The following is a 15,635-nucleotide window of genomic DNA, read 5'->3' on the forward strand; positions in this document are numbered from 1 at the left end:
GATAGAGGGAGAAAGACTGAGATTGAGATTTCAAAGTAATCTATTGTATAGTCAAGATAAATCTCTTATTTAATCCTGAGGTATGATTATGGAGCCAGATATAATCTCCATATCAGATTAGTTTTGTGTCAGGCATATTTAAAGCCTGCCTTAAATTTGGTATCTGTGAACTTTATGGTTGACTGTCATGTCCGCTGTAGAAAAAAATTTTTGCATTGCATGGGAGATTAGTCTGTTATTTACAGACCCAGCTGCCCCATGAGAATAATCTAAGGACCTTGTTACAAAGAAAACTTTACCCTGTTTCTAAATTTTCCCCCAGACTTAGTGGCTCAGGACCTGCTGGTGGAGCCCAGTCATGATTCTGTTTTATAGGCTCTAAGGGTAATTTTTAGGTAGCCAGCCTGGCAGGTAATCTAAGGAGACTAAGCCTGGGAACCACTGTTTGAGTTCCCCTAAGTGAACTTATTATTATTTAAAATTCTACCAGTCTAAGAGATAGCTGTGATGTGAGAGTACAAAGCTCTTAGGTTCAGCAGACCTGGCCCAAACACTGGCCAAATCACCTTAACTCTCTGTCAGTCCACTCACCTGCAAAAGGAGGTGTTTACAAAGATGTGGGAAAGATTCAATGACATGATGAACTGCGAAATGTTTTTTCATGTAAGGAGATAAACGATAATATGAGTATTCCAAAGATAGCTTCTTTTACTGAGGGAGAAATTGGAAATCATTTTTGTTCTTTGAGGTGTTATTGGGGAAATTTAACATGATTTGGTAAAGAAAAATTGAACTACAAACTAGAAGATCTTAGTTTCTAGCTATAAATTAGCATTATAGCATTATATTCATTTCTTCAGTCTTATTTTTATTTATAAATTGGGGAGGCGGTGCGTGCTGTAAGAGAAGGTAGCTTTACACGATACCTTAGTTTCTTTCGCTTGATTTAAAAGTCTCTGGTTTTATGATATGGTGAAAACATGGCATTTAATTTATCTGAAGAGCTGGACCTGTCATCTTTTAAGTCCCTTGTAGTTATGGGTTTGAATCAACATTGTAGGATAACTCAAATTCTGAGGCCTGAAAATCATAATACAAATTTAACTGAAAATTAATGATCATATGTGTTACAGAGCATTTGGCATTTTTTGTGTGTGCATGACCACAATCTCCTTTATTACACTTACAAATAAAATACTTGTCCACAACATTTTCTTAAGACTTCATTTTTTTAGAGTAGTTTAGGTTCATAGCAAAATTGAAAAGGAGGTGCAGAATTTTCCATATACCCCCTGCCCTACACATACATAGCCTCCACTGTTATAAAAATCTCCCACCAAAGTGGTACATTTGTCACAATTGATTAACCCACATTGACACATCATATTCACCCAAAGTCAGTAGTTTACCTTAGCATTCACTCTTGGTGTTGTATATTCTAAGAGCTTGGAAAAATGTATAATGACATGTATGTATCATTATAGTATCACACAGAGTACTTTCGCTGTTCCAAAAATCCTCTGCACTCTGCATCTACATTATATTGAAACTGGAATGCAAAGTTGTCTCCGTTACTAACATATATTATTATTATTTTTTAACATCTTTATTGGGGTATAATTGCTTTACAATGCTGTGTTAGTTTATGCTGTATGACAAAGTGAATCAGCTATACGTATACATATATCCCCATATCCCCTCCCTCTTGCGTCTCCCTCCGACCCTCCCTATCCCACCCCTCTAGGTGGTCACAAAGCACCAAGCTGATCTCCCTGTGCTATGCGGCTGCTTCCCACTAGCCATCTGTTTTACATTTGGTAGTGTATATATGTCCATGCCACTCTCACTTCGTCCCAGCTTATGCTTCCCCCTCTCTGTGTCCTCAAGTCCATTCTCTAGGTCTGCATCTTTATTCCTGTCCTGCCCCTAGGTTCTTCAGAACCATTTTTCTTTTTTTTAGATTCCATATATGTGTTAGCATACAGTATTTGTTTTTCTCTTTTTGACTTACTTCACTCTGTGTGACAGACTCTCGGTCCATCCACCTCACTGCAAATAACTCAATTTCATTTCTTTTTATGGCTGAGTAATATTCCATTGTATATATGTGGTATCTGGCATTTTTATTGTCTTACTGCTCTTCCTGTTTCATGATGCACCAAAAAAAAAAAAAAAGAGAGAGAGAGAGAGAGAGAGAAAGAAAGAAAAGATAAAGTATCAATCTCTTTGCTTTTCAAGTTTCTTCAGTTTAATAGAGTTGATTTTTAAAAGATATTGTATACATAGTCCTAATGGATTTTGTTACTTTTGAATACAAATCCAAAGAAGAAACAAACCATTTTTCTACTTCCTTTAACTGAAAGAATGCATTGTCTTTGAAACAAATTGCATGTGTCTAATGGTTTTAGGTCTCAGATGGCTTTTATGTAGCATTGTTTGGGGTATTGGCAGAAATGTAGGCAGAGCAATTGAAGAAGACCTTAGAAATCATCTGTCTATGCTTCCAACAGGCATATATTGTATATATTAACCACCTAATATATTGTCAGGCACTGTTAAGTGCAGAAGACAGCAGTGTGCTACATGTACAAGGAACTTCGTGGAGTTTATATTATAGGATAGGGCAATAGAAAGAAAGCAGAAATCTAAAAAGATACTTTCAGATAGTACTGTGAAGACAGACAAAACTGGGTTTGCATCCTTATTATATCAGTTTCTAGCTGGGTGACCTTTGGCAAGGTCAGAGTCTTATTTCCCACATCTAGATGCAGTGATGATAATTTCTACCTGATAGGGTGTTTCTTTAGCATCAATGGAGAAAATTTATTGGACGATTTTAGTGCAGTTTCTGCAACTTAGCAGGTCCCCAATAAATTATTACTGAAACTTCATAACTATTCAAGGATACTCAGCTCTTAATTGTTCTAGGATTTGCTTCTTTGCTGAGCTCTGTTCTGTTGAGCTTACCCCCTTCTCCTATTTAAAAAAAAAAAAAAGATAATTTTAAAAGTCAAGGAAAGCTGAATAACCCATGTTTAGGTAAATAAAGTTGGAAGAAGTTGGATGCAGGATTATTGGAAATGTCAGCTAAAATGAGTTTTGAGCATTATGCAGGAGAAGTTATATATGACCAGTAGAATGAGAGTTGGCTAGAATATCTATGATATTCAGTGTAGTTTGCAGACATTAATTGGTTTTCCTGACGACACAGTGAAATGGATGGGTGACTTCAGCTGCTGGCATTTTTCTCATAGTTTTTCTCTCTCTGAATTAGAATTATTGATATGTATGCTTGTCTTCAATGATAGATTTTAAGGTCCTTGGAAACAAATTCAGTAGTGTGCCCTTCACATCACAAGCCTGACATGAATTTGGATTCAATCAATATTTGTTAATTGAAAAGATGGGAAAATGCCAGTGTCATAACAAAACAATTGGCCAGAAAAATAGGGCTGGAGGTTTCAAAAGTTCGGGATAACAAATCTACAACTTAGTCCCTTGGTGGAATGTTGATAAGGGAACCAATTTTTTGAAGGGTCTTTTAAGCCTATAGATAGGGTCTTGTTTTTTTTTTTTTTTTTAAATAATTGTCATAAAATATACATAACAAATACACCATTTTAACTACTTTTTTTTTTTTTTTTCCGGTACGCGGGCCTCTCACTGTTGTGGCCTCTCCCATTGCGGAGCACAGGCTCCGGACGCACAGGCTCAGTGGCCATGGCTCACGGGCCCAGCCGCTCCGCGGCACGTGGGATCTTCCCGGACCGGGGCACGAACCCGTGTCCCCTGCATCGGCAGGCGGACTCTCAACCACTGCGCCACCAGGGAAGCCCCTTAACTACTTTTAAGCGTACAGTTCAGTGGCATTAAGTACATTCACATTGTTGTGCCACTGTGACCACCATCCACCTCCAAAACATTTTCATCTTCCCAAACTGAAACTATGGAAAGGGTTTTAATTCCACACTTGGCTGGCACACAATTTTAAAGCCACCTCAATGACCTATGAACCATGGGACAGTCACTTGAAACAGTGCTGTTGTTCCTTTGCTCCTCAAGAAGTTGTCCTTGGGACTCCTCAATATAAGTAACTCAAAGAAGAGAATCCGAGGAATAATGATGCTAGAGCCCCTTCCTCTCCTGATTCCCACTGGAGGACTGTGTGCCTGCTTCCTTCATGCCATCATGGGGAACCACTGTTTCCTTTCACAAGTCTCAGTTTTCCTCAAGATAGACAAGGTTAAAGAAGAAAAAAGTAGCTTTGTCACCAATTTTAACTTAAAACCTCAATATAAGTAACTGATGAAAATGAAATCATGGTTGTGTTGTTCCCCTAACACTTGGACCCTATGTCCTAGGAATTTTTAGTTAACATCCATTTTAAGGTAACAACCCTATTTTACAAATAAGTTAGTAGAGGTTCAGTATTTGGTCCAAGGAACCAGTGGTGTTAAGTGCCTCAGCTAGGACTTGAACCAAATTCTGACCCTTTAGCCCTTGCTGTTTCTATTCAGCCACAAGAATGCATTGATAGAGATTCACCTTTTGTAGCACAATTTGTGTTGTTCATCATTTGTGATAGAGCCACATTTTACCAAAGGAGGATCCCTCGTGTCATTAATCATTTACATGTCTAAGCAGTTGAATGTATAGTTAATGGCCATAAAGGTTATTTTTTTTCTCTGAAGGTTGAACAAGTCAGACACATTGTGGAACCTGCAAGTCTTTTTATATTAATTTAACACTAAAACCTTTCTCAGCTCATTCTTTTTTTCAGTCCCCAGGGGCAGAAGATTGCACTAAATATAATCCTTCATTACATGTTACCATCATTGGCCATCTGAGAGTCCCTGTTTGGTTTTCTTTGCTCCCTTGTATTTCCTGTCTGCTTACACCAGTATAATTCTAATGTGTTAAATATTTGTGACTTTGTATGTGCGCTTGCAAAATATGTGTTGTGGTTTTTGTGCAGCATGTTAATTTGCATAAATATTATTACATAATGATGTTGACCCCATTCTGTTTTTTCCCCATTTCATTCAGCACTATTTTGAAAATATCTTTATGTTAATACTAACATTAATTTATTATTAACTATTAATTTATGTCAAACACAAGAGAGCTTTAAAGTTATTTTATTTTATTTATTTATTTTTTTTCGGCACGCGGGCCTCTCACTGTCGCGGCCTCTCCCGCCGCGGAGCACAGGCTCCGGACGCGCAGGCTCAGCAGCCATGGCTCACGGGCCCAGCCGCTCCGCGGCACGCGGGATCCTCCCGGACCGGGGCACGAACCATGCCCCCTGCATCAGCAGGCGGACTCTCAACCACTGTGCCACCAGGGAAGCCCTGAAGTTATTTTTTGTCATTATAGTTTTTCATAGTTTTATTGCACTATGTCCAAAGGCACAGCCTGTATGATATTGATTTTTTTAAGACATATTGAAGTTTCTTTTATGATCCAATACACAGTCTGTTTCTGTAATTGTTCTGTGTGTGCCTCCCCCAAAATGTGTACTTTCTGTCTGTCAGATGTCACAGTCTCTTACATATAGTACCTTGAGCTTACTATGTTGTTAGTCTTCAGTTTCTTTTTTTTTAAATCTTTTTCTGCTTTATTATTTTCTGAGAAGGATGCGTTAAAATTTTGTTCTATTTGTTTCCTTAACTGTGGTATCATTTCTTAACCATCTTACCCTATAAATCCTGTAAACAATACAGGTGAAAGTATAATTGCTCTGGTTGAATCTGGGAGAACAGGTCTTAAATCGAGTGTCCCCTCAAGGCCCCATCCCCAGAGTACCTCAAGGCATCTCTGCAGAGTCCCTAAACTGGAATTAAAAAAAAAAAAATTATTTATTTACTTTATTTATTTTTGGCTGCATTGGGTCTTTGTTGCTGCACGCAGGCTTTCTCTAGTTGCAGCAAGCGGAGGCTACTCTTCATTGTGCGGGCTTCTCACCGCCGTGGCTTTTCTTGTTGCAGAGCATGGGTTCTAGGTACGCGGGCTTCAGTAGTGTGGCACACGGGCTCAGTAGTTGTGGCTTACGGGCTCTAAAGCACAGTCTCAGTTGTTGTGGCGCACAGGCTTAGTTACTCCGTGGCATGTGGGATCTTCCCGGACCAGGGCTCGAACCCGTGTCCCCTGCGTTGGCAGGCGGATTCTTTACCACTGCACCACCAGGGAAGCCCTGGAATATTACTTCTGTAAACAAACTGTCAATTAATCTTTTAACCTTGTACTCTTATTTCTTGTCACCCACCCACTAACCCAAACAATTTCCATTCAAAGCTAGATGGGCTTTCACATTCTCTTCCTCACCCACCTGCATAGATGCTTTTCCCCTTGTCATACATCTACCAGGACTCTTCTTCACATAATCAAACTCTGTACCTTATTCAAAACACTTCTTGTTTATGTAAACAATGAAAACAGCAACTCGAAAAGATATACACACCCCAGTGTTCATAGAAGCATTATTTACAATAGCCAAACAACCTAAGTGTCCATCCATAGATGAATGGGTAAGAGATGTGGTGTATATATATATATATATATATATATATACACACACACACACACACACACACACACACACACACACACACACACACACAGTGGAATACTACTCAGCCATAAAAAAGAAGATCTTGCCATTTGTGACAACACAGGTGGACCTGGAAGGTATTACACCAAGTCAGATAGAGAAAGATAAATACTGTATGATTTCCCATAAATGTGAAATCTAAAAAATAAAACAAATGAACAAACTAAATAAAACAGAAGCAGACTCATAGATACAGAGAATAAACTGGTGGTTGCCAGAGGTGGGTGGTGGTTGGGCAAAATAAGTGAAGGGGATTAAGAGGTACAAACTTCCAGTTATAAGTAAGTCATGGGACGCAATGTACAGCATAGGGAATATGGTCAATAATATTGTAATAACTTTGTGTGGTGATAGGTGGTTACCAGACTTATTATGATGATCAATTTGTAATGTATATAAATGTTGAATCACTCTGTTGTACACCTGAAACTAATATAATATTGTATGTCAGCTATACTTTAATTAAAAAAATAAGAGAAAAAAATTCTCAAATTCTGCTTCTTCCATAAAATCTCTTCTAGCCATATCAATTCTTAGAACTCTAAAAGCAATTATTTCTAGTGCAATTAATTTAATGTTTTTTCACTGACCTAATTCACTAATCATTTAGTATTTATTCAGTGACCAGCACTTGTAGTGGTTGGAATTTCTATTTACATAACTGTAGTTGTTTAATATTTGTTGTATTTGTTTGCTTCCCCTATTTTGCTGTGAAAGCATCTTGAGGGTACCATGTGTTTTGTATGCTCTGTTAAGGTACCCACATAGTGGCTTGTTCTTGGTAGTTGACCAACAAATATACTTTGAGTTTATTTACTTCAGTGTTGATGTGAATAATTTTATTTCTAATTAGAGGACAGTTTTATTACATTGCAAGTTCTTTGTTTTATTGTATTTTGCTAAATGTGTTCTTTATTATTAATAATAAGCATTATCAGTGAAAGTTCTTTAAGATTCTCTTCAAAATCCTTGTAAAGCCGGCAGATTTAACCTCTTTATAAAATGAGCAGTCATTAAAAAATAAATAAATGAATAAATAAGCAGTCATTTATCATTCTTTCAATATAAATTTATGCATAAAATAGCTTTTATGGGTTTAAATTTATCTACTCTTATAAGGCAATGTTATATCTGGTAAAGTGATGAAATGGACTAGGCTGTCTTCCTTCCCCTACCCCTTAACACTAATTATTCGAGTTAAGTTTTCAACTTGGAAGGTTCCCTCTAAGGACAATGATCTTAAGTCAAGTGTTAGAGCGTAGAGAGTTTCAGGATAGTCACAAGCTACTGCTTGGTTATTCAGCTGATAAGATGATTACATCACACGATGGATTAGTCAGCAAACCTCTGAGCCCTGGCAGCACACCTGGCCTGAGCTGGTGCTGTGTGGGGTACAAGGCATGTCTAAAGCAGTATCATTCCCAGCACTGACCTGCCAGCGTGGTTTCGTTGCACAGAATCGACACAAGTGAAGTGTAACCAGCCAAATCCTAAAATAGGTAATTTAGAGCATAAGTGGAGATTGCGAGGTGAGACAGGAGATCAAATAAAAGAATTATAAAATACCTGTAAGTCATGAGCCGTTAAGTTCTTTAACGTGTATTTTATTTTTACCCAACTTCCATGAAGTGGGTATTATCATACCCATTTTAAAGAGGAACAAGTGGAATTCCATAGAGGTAATATAATGTATTAATTATTGGACATTGAGTAAGTGGTAGATTTGTGTATTGAATTCAGATCTGACAAGTAAATCAACATCCTTAATTCCCCTTGTTTTTACTCACATAACACCCAATATTGTTTTGTACCCTTTGTATACTTTAAAGAAATATAATTATTTAGAATTAATTGTTGATTTCCTTTCCTACTGGACTGCAAGTCCATGAGAATAGAACCTGTCTGTTTTGTTCAGCAAGATATCTCCAAGACCAAACACTTTGCTTGTTAACACAGCTGGTGATCGGTATATATTCTTTGTTTCCCTTTTTCTTTTTTTGGAAGTTGGGGGGTGGCGGGGTAGTGCAGGGAGACTAGGGTTTCCACCACATTGTGTTGACTCTCTTAGGTAAGAAAATAATATGTAGAAAGTCTAGGCCAGTGTGAACCTGAACAATCAGGGAAGGTTTTATGGGTGAGCCAGCCTTGTTAGATGGAGATGAAATAATTTTTAACTGTAACCTATATATAAGGCTTTGAATGACCTCAAGTACTTCGCTCTTAAGAAGGGACAGTTCTTTGTAGAGGCATCGTCAAAGATGGGGAAATGCCAGTATCTTGCTAATATAGATTCAAGTGCTCTATTTAAATTTTTTTAACCTTTTTTTTTTTAATAGAAAAAATCAGGCAAAGATATGCAGACCTGCCTGGAGAATTGCACATTATTGAACTTGAAAAGGATAAGAATGGACTTGGACTCAGCCTTGCTGGTAACAAAGACAGGTCACGCATGAGCATATTTGTGGTGGGAATTAACCCCGAAGGACCTGCTGCCACGGACGGGCGAATGCGTATTGGAGATGAACTGTTGGAGGTGAGGGGCATATATTCTTTTTGTTTTTTCCTGTTAGGCTCATTTGATTCTTCTAATAAAATCTGTCCAGTTACTTTCATTATAATGATCCCATAAGGGCAAAATCCATCCATATATTTATATATACTCTGTATCTAATATATCCATCCATCTAGGGGCATATATCCTGAATTTCTGTTCTGGTGAGATGAAGGGGTATAGAGGATATTGTATAGGAAAGTGAAGTGAAGAGGAAGAATGTTATAAATTACATTTTCGTCAACTATTTATTATCAGTTTCCCAAGCGAGAACAAAAATCATATTGTTGCTTACAGTTGCTGTTTGCTGCTTGAGTAAAAACTAATCTCACGGGGACTTCCCTAGCGGTCCAGTGGTTAAGACTTCCTGCTTCCACTGCAGGGAGCACGGGTTCAATCCCTGGTCAGGGAACTGCACGCTGTGTGGCATGGTCAAAAACCAAAACAACACCAAAACAAACAAAAACAAAAAAACTAATCTCACAGAATAATTTAGGGGTCCTTAAGTAAAATCTCATGGAAACACATTAAAAGAATAGGGCTTGTTTTTAAAAATAAATTCCAAAAGGTTCAAAACTAATTTGTGTGTTAATCTAATGTTACTAGTGTTTATCAAAATCCTCTTCAGCTTCTGAATTAACCGTAAGTATGACATTTCTTTTTGTTATTGTTGTCAGTTAGTTTTTTGTGAAGGTGTTATAGCCGACAAAACTCTAGGAACTGGTTGTCAGGGACTGGTTAATATCTGTGAAGTTGGTGATGTGGTTAAGGCCACAGGTTAAGGAATAAGATTTCTTATTTAGGAATAGGAGAAAGATAAGAGAAGCTCAGAAGATGACTTCCTCTGCTACTGCTCTGGATGATTTCATCAATAGTCTGAAAAGGTTCCCTTTTCAGAAACCTTAAATAAGGTTTCCCTCATTTTCTAAGCTTAAAGTCAGGGTTTCTGCTCTGAATTTATCTTAGTCTGATATTTGTTTGCATGTTCCTCATTCAGCTAACAGTTTTTTGAGCGTCTCTTAAGACTGGACACAAAAAAAGAGATGAATACATCCAGTCCCTTCATTCAAGTAGCTCACATTCTCGAGGAAGAAAAGAGACATAAAAAGATTGTTGCATAACAAAAATGAAAAAAATAATTATAACAACCATCGTAACGAGCAATCTGTACTTGGTACTAGACATAGCTTTACTGCTGAAGTCACAACGTAAATGAGGTGCTGGGATTCAGTATCAGGCCGTTTGACTTCTTAGCTCTTTGTTAACCAGTGTGCTCTAAGGCCTCTTGGATAAAATGCTCCAACACGTGGACATTTGGGGGAGCTGAATCACAGAGGTACCGAGTGTCAGACTGCTTACTTAAAATGAGGCCTTTACTAATTTTTCATTTTACAGTTTCGTCTTCAGACTCGGAATAGAATTCATAGTCATCCACAGTGTGACTTGCCTAATAATATCTACAGCTAAAGCTGATCAGACACAACTGTGGGGACACTAGTATCGCCCTCTGTCTTCTAAGCCCCAGTAGTTTCTCCCCATCTAAAACCTGTTTTCACAAAGAAGTCACTTCTGGAATTACTTTTCTTTGCTTGTTCTTTTGTAATATGGCATCATGAAAGGGACCCACATCGGGTAGTAGCACTGATTAGCATAATCATTATGTAAATAAAAATCAAAGGTGACAGTGTGTATTAACCAATATAATTCATTGCTTCACGTTCATTTCCTTTGGCTTATGTTTAGAGATTTCTTCGTAAACGAAACTGAAGTGATAATGGTGGTAATAAGATGAAAGTAAAAGCTAATTTACTGAGTTGCTCCTAGCATTTTACCTATGTGCTCGCACATTTGTATTCAGTATTCTTAAGAGCCCTATATGGTATGTACTGTTGTTATCCCCATTTTGTGGATAAGAAAACTGCATAAGTAACTTACAGAAATAAGTTACTAAGAACCCAGGCTTGCCAGGCTCCAAGAACCATGCTCTAGCCACTGAAGTATACTGCGTTCTCCATGGTGCTTCAACCAAACCCAATCTGTTTAGATCCACGAGAATCCTGATTTATGATGCCCTAGGCTTTAGGAAATCATGTATATTAAATCATTCTGTTGTATTATATGTACCTAAACACATACTTCCTGTCTCATGTGGTACATGGAAATGTTCCAAAAGCTATACTTTGGAACATGAAGATTCTAGTTCTATTCTCTCTGTGTTCTTAAGACTCAAGATGGAATGGCCGATGTGATCCAGACCAACAGGAGAACTGGTATTTTATTTCTCTGTCTGACATTTTATTAGATAGAGGTAACAGACGAACTGTGGCTGCACTGAGAGTGTTTTACAGGCCATACAGAAAAGTCCACAGTAAGCACTGGACTAGGAAGACCTACTTTATCTTTTGTTTGTTTGTTTGTTTTGCGGTACACAGGCCTGTCACTGTTGTGGCTTCTCCCACTGCGGAGCACAGGCTCCGGACGCGCAGGCTCAGCGGCCATGGCTCATGGGCCCAGATGCTCCGCGGCATGTGGGATCTTCCCGGACCGGGGCACGAACCCATGTCCCCTGCATCGGCAGGCGGACTCTCAACCACTGCGCCACCAGGGAAGCCCCCTACTTTATCTTATCCCAGTTCTTTCAGTTATTAGTTGCATCTCAGAAGGGGCTTAAAGTACATGGCACGTGGTTGACTGTTAATTAGATCACATTTCCTTCCTTAAAGACAGAAACTTTAGGTATTTGTTTTCTAGGCTAGAGGCTAGAAGAGCTCTCCTGACTGAAAAAGAATATTAACATCTTGCTATTTCAGGGCCCTCCTATTCCTTCCTTTGACTTTCTGGATTTGGTCTTCTGTTGCTATTCAGTAACTTCATCTTCGTTCAGAGATGAAAAGAACAAGATTAAATATGGTAATAAGTTAATCGCCCTGCACTCTCCTCTGATTCTCTTATTTAAATAAAATAAAATATGTTGGAACACAGATTCTAGCATCACAGACCTTTGGCTAGTTATTTATTTTCTCTAACCCTCAGTTACCTCCTTTATCAATTGGACCTTTTTCATTTATTCAGCAAGAACTTTACTGTGCATCTGTTGTGTAGGAGGAAGTATGTGAACACGGTGCGATTTTTTCTTTGGTGAACAAAATCCATGGTGCTGTTCTCATAGAGCTTACAGTCTAGTGGTGGTATAGCCTCAACCTCAGAGGGTGTTATGAGAATTAATGAGAGAAGATATGTCAAGTTTTGCCACAGTATCTGGCACCTGGTAATACCATAATGAATTTCAGATGATAATACTTATAAAATAATATTTTCATGTGGATTTGTGTATTTCGGTTCCTTTTAGCTTGTTTATATTAATACATTTGTCTCTGAAAGTATGTTCCAGAGGGAAGCCACCTTCTTTTTCTTCCACAGCTCCAGGCAGCATCTTGAAAAGCTGAGAGAGTAAAACAGTGCACATACTGAATTCTTATGCAGTTATAAGTCATCTTCTCATATGCTTCTGGCTCTAGGTCAGGGATGAAAGGAAAAAATTCATGTGGGAAATATTTTCCTGGTTTCTTTTTAGGGCTGAGAAAAACTTTCAATCATTTCTCTATGATATGTGAAGAATTTGTATATAGCATAATATCAAATCCAGTGTGCTTCTGAACTGAGAATAAGACATTGATTTAACAATGAGTACCAGGAAAGCTGGAAGCAGTGTTACAATAGCCGTTCTTTGGATAAGCAGTGTATTAGATTGCAGAAGGACACTGCATCACGAAGGAGGCATTTACAATGGGCTTTTAGATTATGCTTACGAGATTTCTGGGCTAGAGCAAACCTTCTGTATTTGCTTACCCATTCACACTCCATTTATTTTTGTCAAATGAGGTCAAGTTATCCATGTCTTCATTATTCTTCCAACTCCACCATTTGCTCATGTTGTTTCTCATAATTGCTTTGTTTTTATCATTATGTTATTACTTTGCTCACAGCTTCTTTTATTTATAGTTGATCTAACTTCTTTTAGACCCTCAGATGAGGCTAATTTATAGAAAGTAGAAACGAGAATGGTCAAACACACACTGTAGCTTCTCTGAAGTGAGAAACTCTGCATCTCTACTCGAGCCCCATCTGTGACTGATTTTTGGCATGACACCTGCCAGCAGTTTTGTTGCTGTGGGACTGCATCGTTACAGTGCTAGAGCAGTCCGCGAGTTCTGTCGATTTATGGCTCATGTATAAAAGAAATCTTACATTGAGCTCCCAGAAGACAATGTGATTAAATCTCAGCTTCTTTCCCCTTTAGTGTGATGCTGGTGTAGGGGTTCTGAATTAATTTCAAAAGGCATTAGCATATAATTACCACGTAGACTGGAATGAGACTTTCAGTAGATTATTGGCTTTCCCTCAGCAATTAGTCCCAGAAAATACACAGGCCTGGGCATGGTGTTTTCATATGGATATAGGATTTATTTATAACCTTCCCTACAGTGAAAGTGTGGGGATAGAGAGCTGATCGTGCCCTGTGGGGAATTGGTGTGACTTGTCAGGTGACAGAGGCAGCCAGAAGGAACAGTGTGGTGGCACAAGAAGTGCACAGTGGATGGGGCTAGCATGTCTGGCTCCCACACCCTTCAAGACAGAGGAGGAAGTTCGTTCCCTTTATAACATTTACCTGCGGCATAGTCTAAATTAAATCTTGTTAATTTTGCACGTGTATAATAGGTTTATTTAAGAACCATTAAAAATTAAAAGTATGAATACTTTCCATATTTGCCAGAGATAAAGACCTAGAACTACAGGTAAACTCAGATCTTTTTGTCTAGTAATACTTATTTTATAAGAGGAAAAAACTGAAACCGTAAAAATTAAATGACTGACCCAGGTAGCTGTAGCTGCTTTATGACAAAACTCCTGTCTGAGGGTCCCTACCACCACACCAGTCCCAAAGGTTGAGCCTTCACTCTCTGCTTGTTGCCAGTGAATTATATTAGGAAGACTTAGATGCGATTTAGAAGTACACTACAGTAGTGAATAAATCACCAGCTCTTAGGCATCCATAGATAAGATTCTAATTTACAGTCAAACGTTTCTATCATCCTAGATTGGCTCTTTTAGATTACCATACATGGATGTAATTTTATAAAGTACGCTTCTTAATGAAGTAATTATTCCCTAAGAGACCTCATGGAATAAAATATTCCATTGTGGAAACACTAGTTTGAGGAGAAGAAAGAACAGTAAAGGATTTCAAAATTGCAATAAAATTATTTTTCCTATGTTTTATTAACAAAGATAGGTTTATAATAGCTAAAAGTGCAAAAATAAATTGATTGACCAAATTTTTAATTGTGTCAAAACATATCAAATTTTACATTTTAAATAAGTGATTTATTGTATGTCTATTATATCTCAATAAAGCTGCTAAAAAATGAGTTGATCAAACCTGACAAAAACCGTGAGCAGGTCCTGAATATGACCTTCCTATATACAAAGCTAAAGTCACCCCATTTTCTGCCTCTCAAAATAGTCTCCAGCCTAATTCACAGCTCTGAAAGTCAAAAGAAGAATGTGGTGCTGGCTGAGTGGTCAGCCTCACACAGAAAACTGTCCTGGGACCCCTGATGTGTATACATTTTTCCTTTCTTCCAAGTGCAGTCTCCCTGGTCATTATAGCATTATAACCAATAGCTGTCTGCGTTTTGCTGAATCATCTTCCTTAAGTAATCCATTGCATTACATTCAATTTGAGTTACAAAAAGATGAGATTATTGAAAGAAATCAGGGGTAGGGGAGCTCTATTGGGAATTGAGCTAACATTGAACACTTACTATTTGCTAGGCAGTGCTAAATTCTTTACATGCATTCTCTTTCATAACAAATGTAGGTGCTATTTTAATACCCATTTTACAGATAAGGAAACTGAAACATGAGGGGCAGAATCAACATGTAGACACTGGCTTTTCTGGCTCTAAAGGCTATGCTCTTGAGTTTAGTTCTGGATTGATAATGATTCTAGACAATAACCAGTGAATTTCTCATCATTTTGTAGTTTTGGTAGATCTAGATTAATGCAGTTAATCCAATGCCAGTTTAAAATATCTGAGATAGGACTTGGTGGTGCAGCGGTTAAGACTCCACGCTTCTACTGCAGGGGGCGCGGGTTCGATCCCTGGTCTGGGGAACTAGGATCCCACATGCCATGCAGCGTGGCCAAAAGAAAAAAAAAGATTACATAAACAAATAAATTTTCTATTAAAAAAAAAAAAATCTGAGATCGTTTCTCACAGTGCAATACCCTGTTAGTCTTTTTATCTTCAAATTTAATGCCACTTGGATTCACTAAAAGAAGAATGCAGTCAGTGAAGTTACAGGCATCTCTTAAGAACCAAAGAAGAAGAAGAATGTTTTTTTTGTTTTGAGATTGTTCTTGCCCAAGTTGAGAGCTTTCCCCTTCAGTGCCATTAGAGTTCAGATTTT

The 15,635-nt window shown here is 38.0% G+C and overlaps 1 protein-coding gene across 2 annotated transcripts in view; it reads left to right on the forward strand.

The window, feature by feature from the left end:
- The window catches only part of PATJ (PATJ crumbs cell polarity complex component), a 340,450-nt gene that overhangs the window by 187,936 nt on the left and 136,879 nt on the right, over positions 1 to 15,635 (forward strand). For both annotated transcript variants that reach the window (XM_065889002.1, XM_065889011.1), the window contains exon 27: positions 8,947 to 9,143. In XM_065889002.1, the coding sequence (XP_065745074.1) occupies positions 8,947 to 9,143 (197 nt within the window). The remainder of the gene's footprint in view (positions 1 to 8,946; positions 9,144 to 15,635) is intronic.

The sequence above is a fragment of the Phocoena phocoena genome, chromosome 1 (assembly GCF_963924675.1).
Source record: "Phocoena phocoena chromosome 1, mPhoPho1.1, whole genome shotgun sequence".
NCBI classification, from domain to species: domain Eukaryota; kingdom Metazoa; phylum Chordata; class Mammalia; order Artiodactyla; family Phocoenidae; genus Phocoena; species Phocoena phocoena.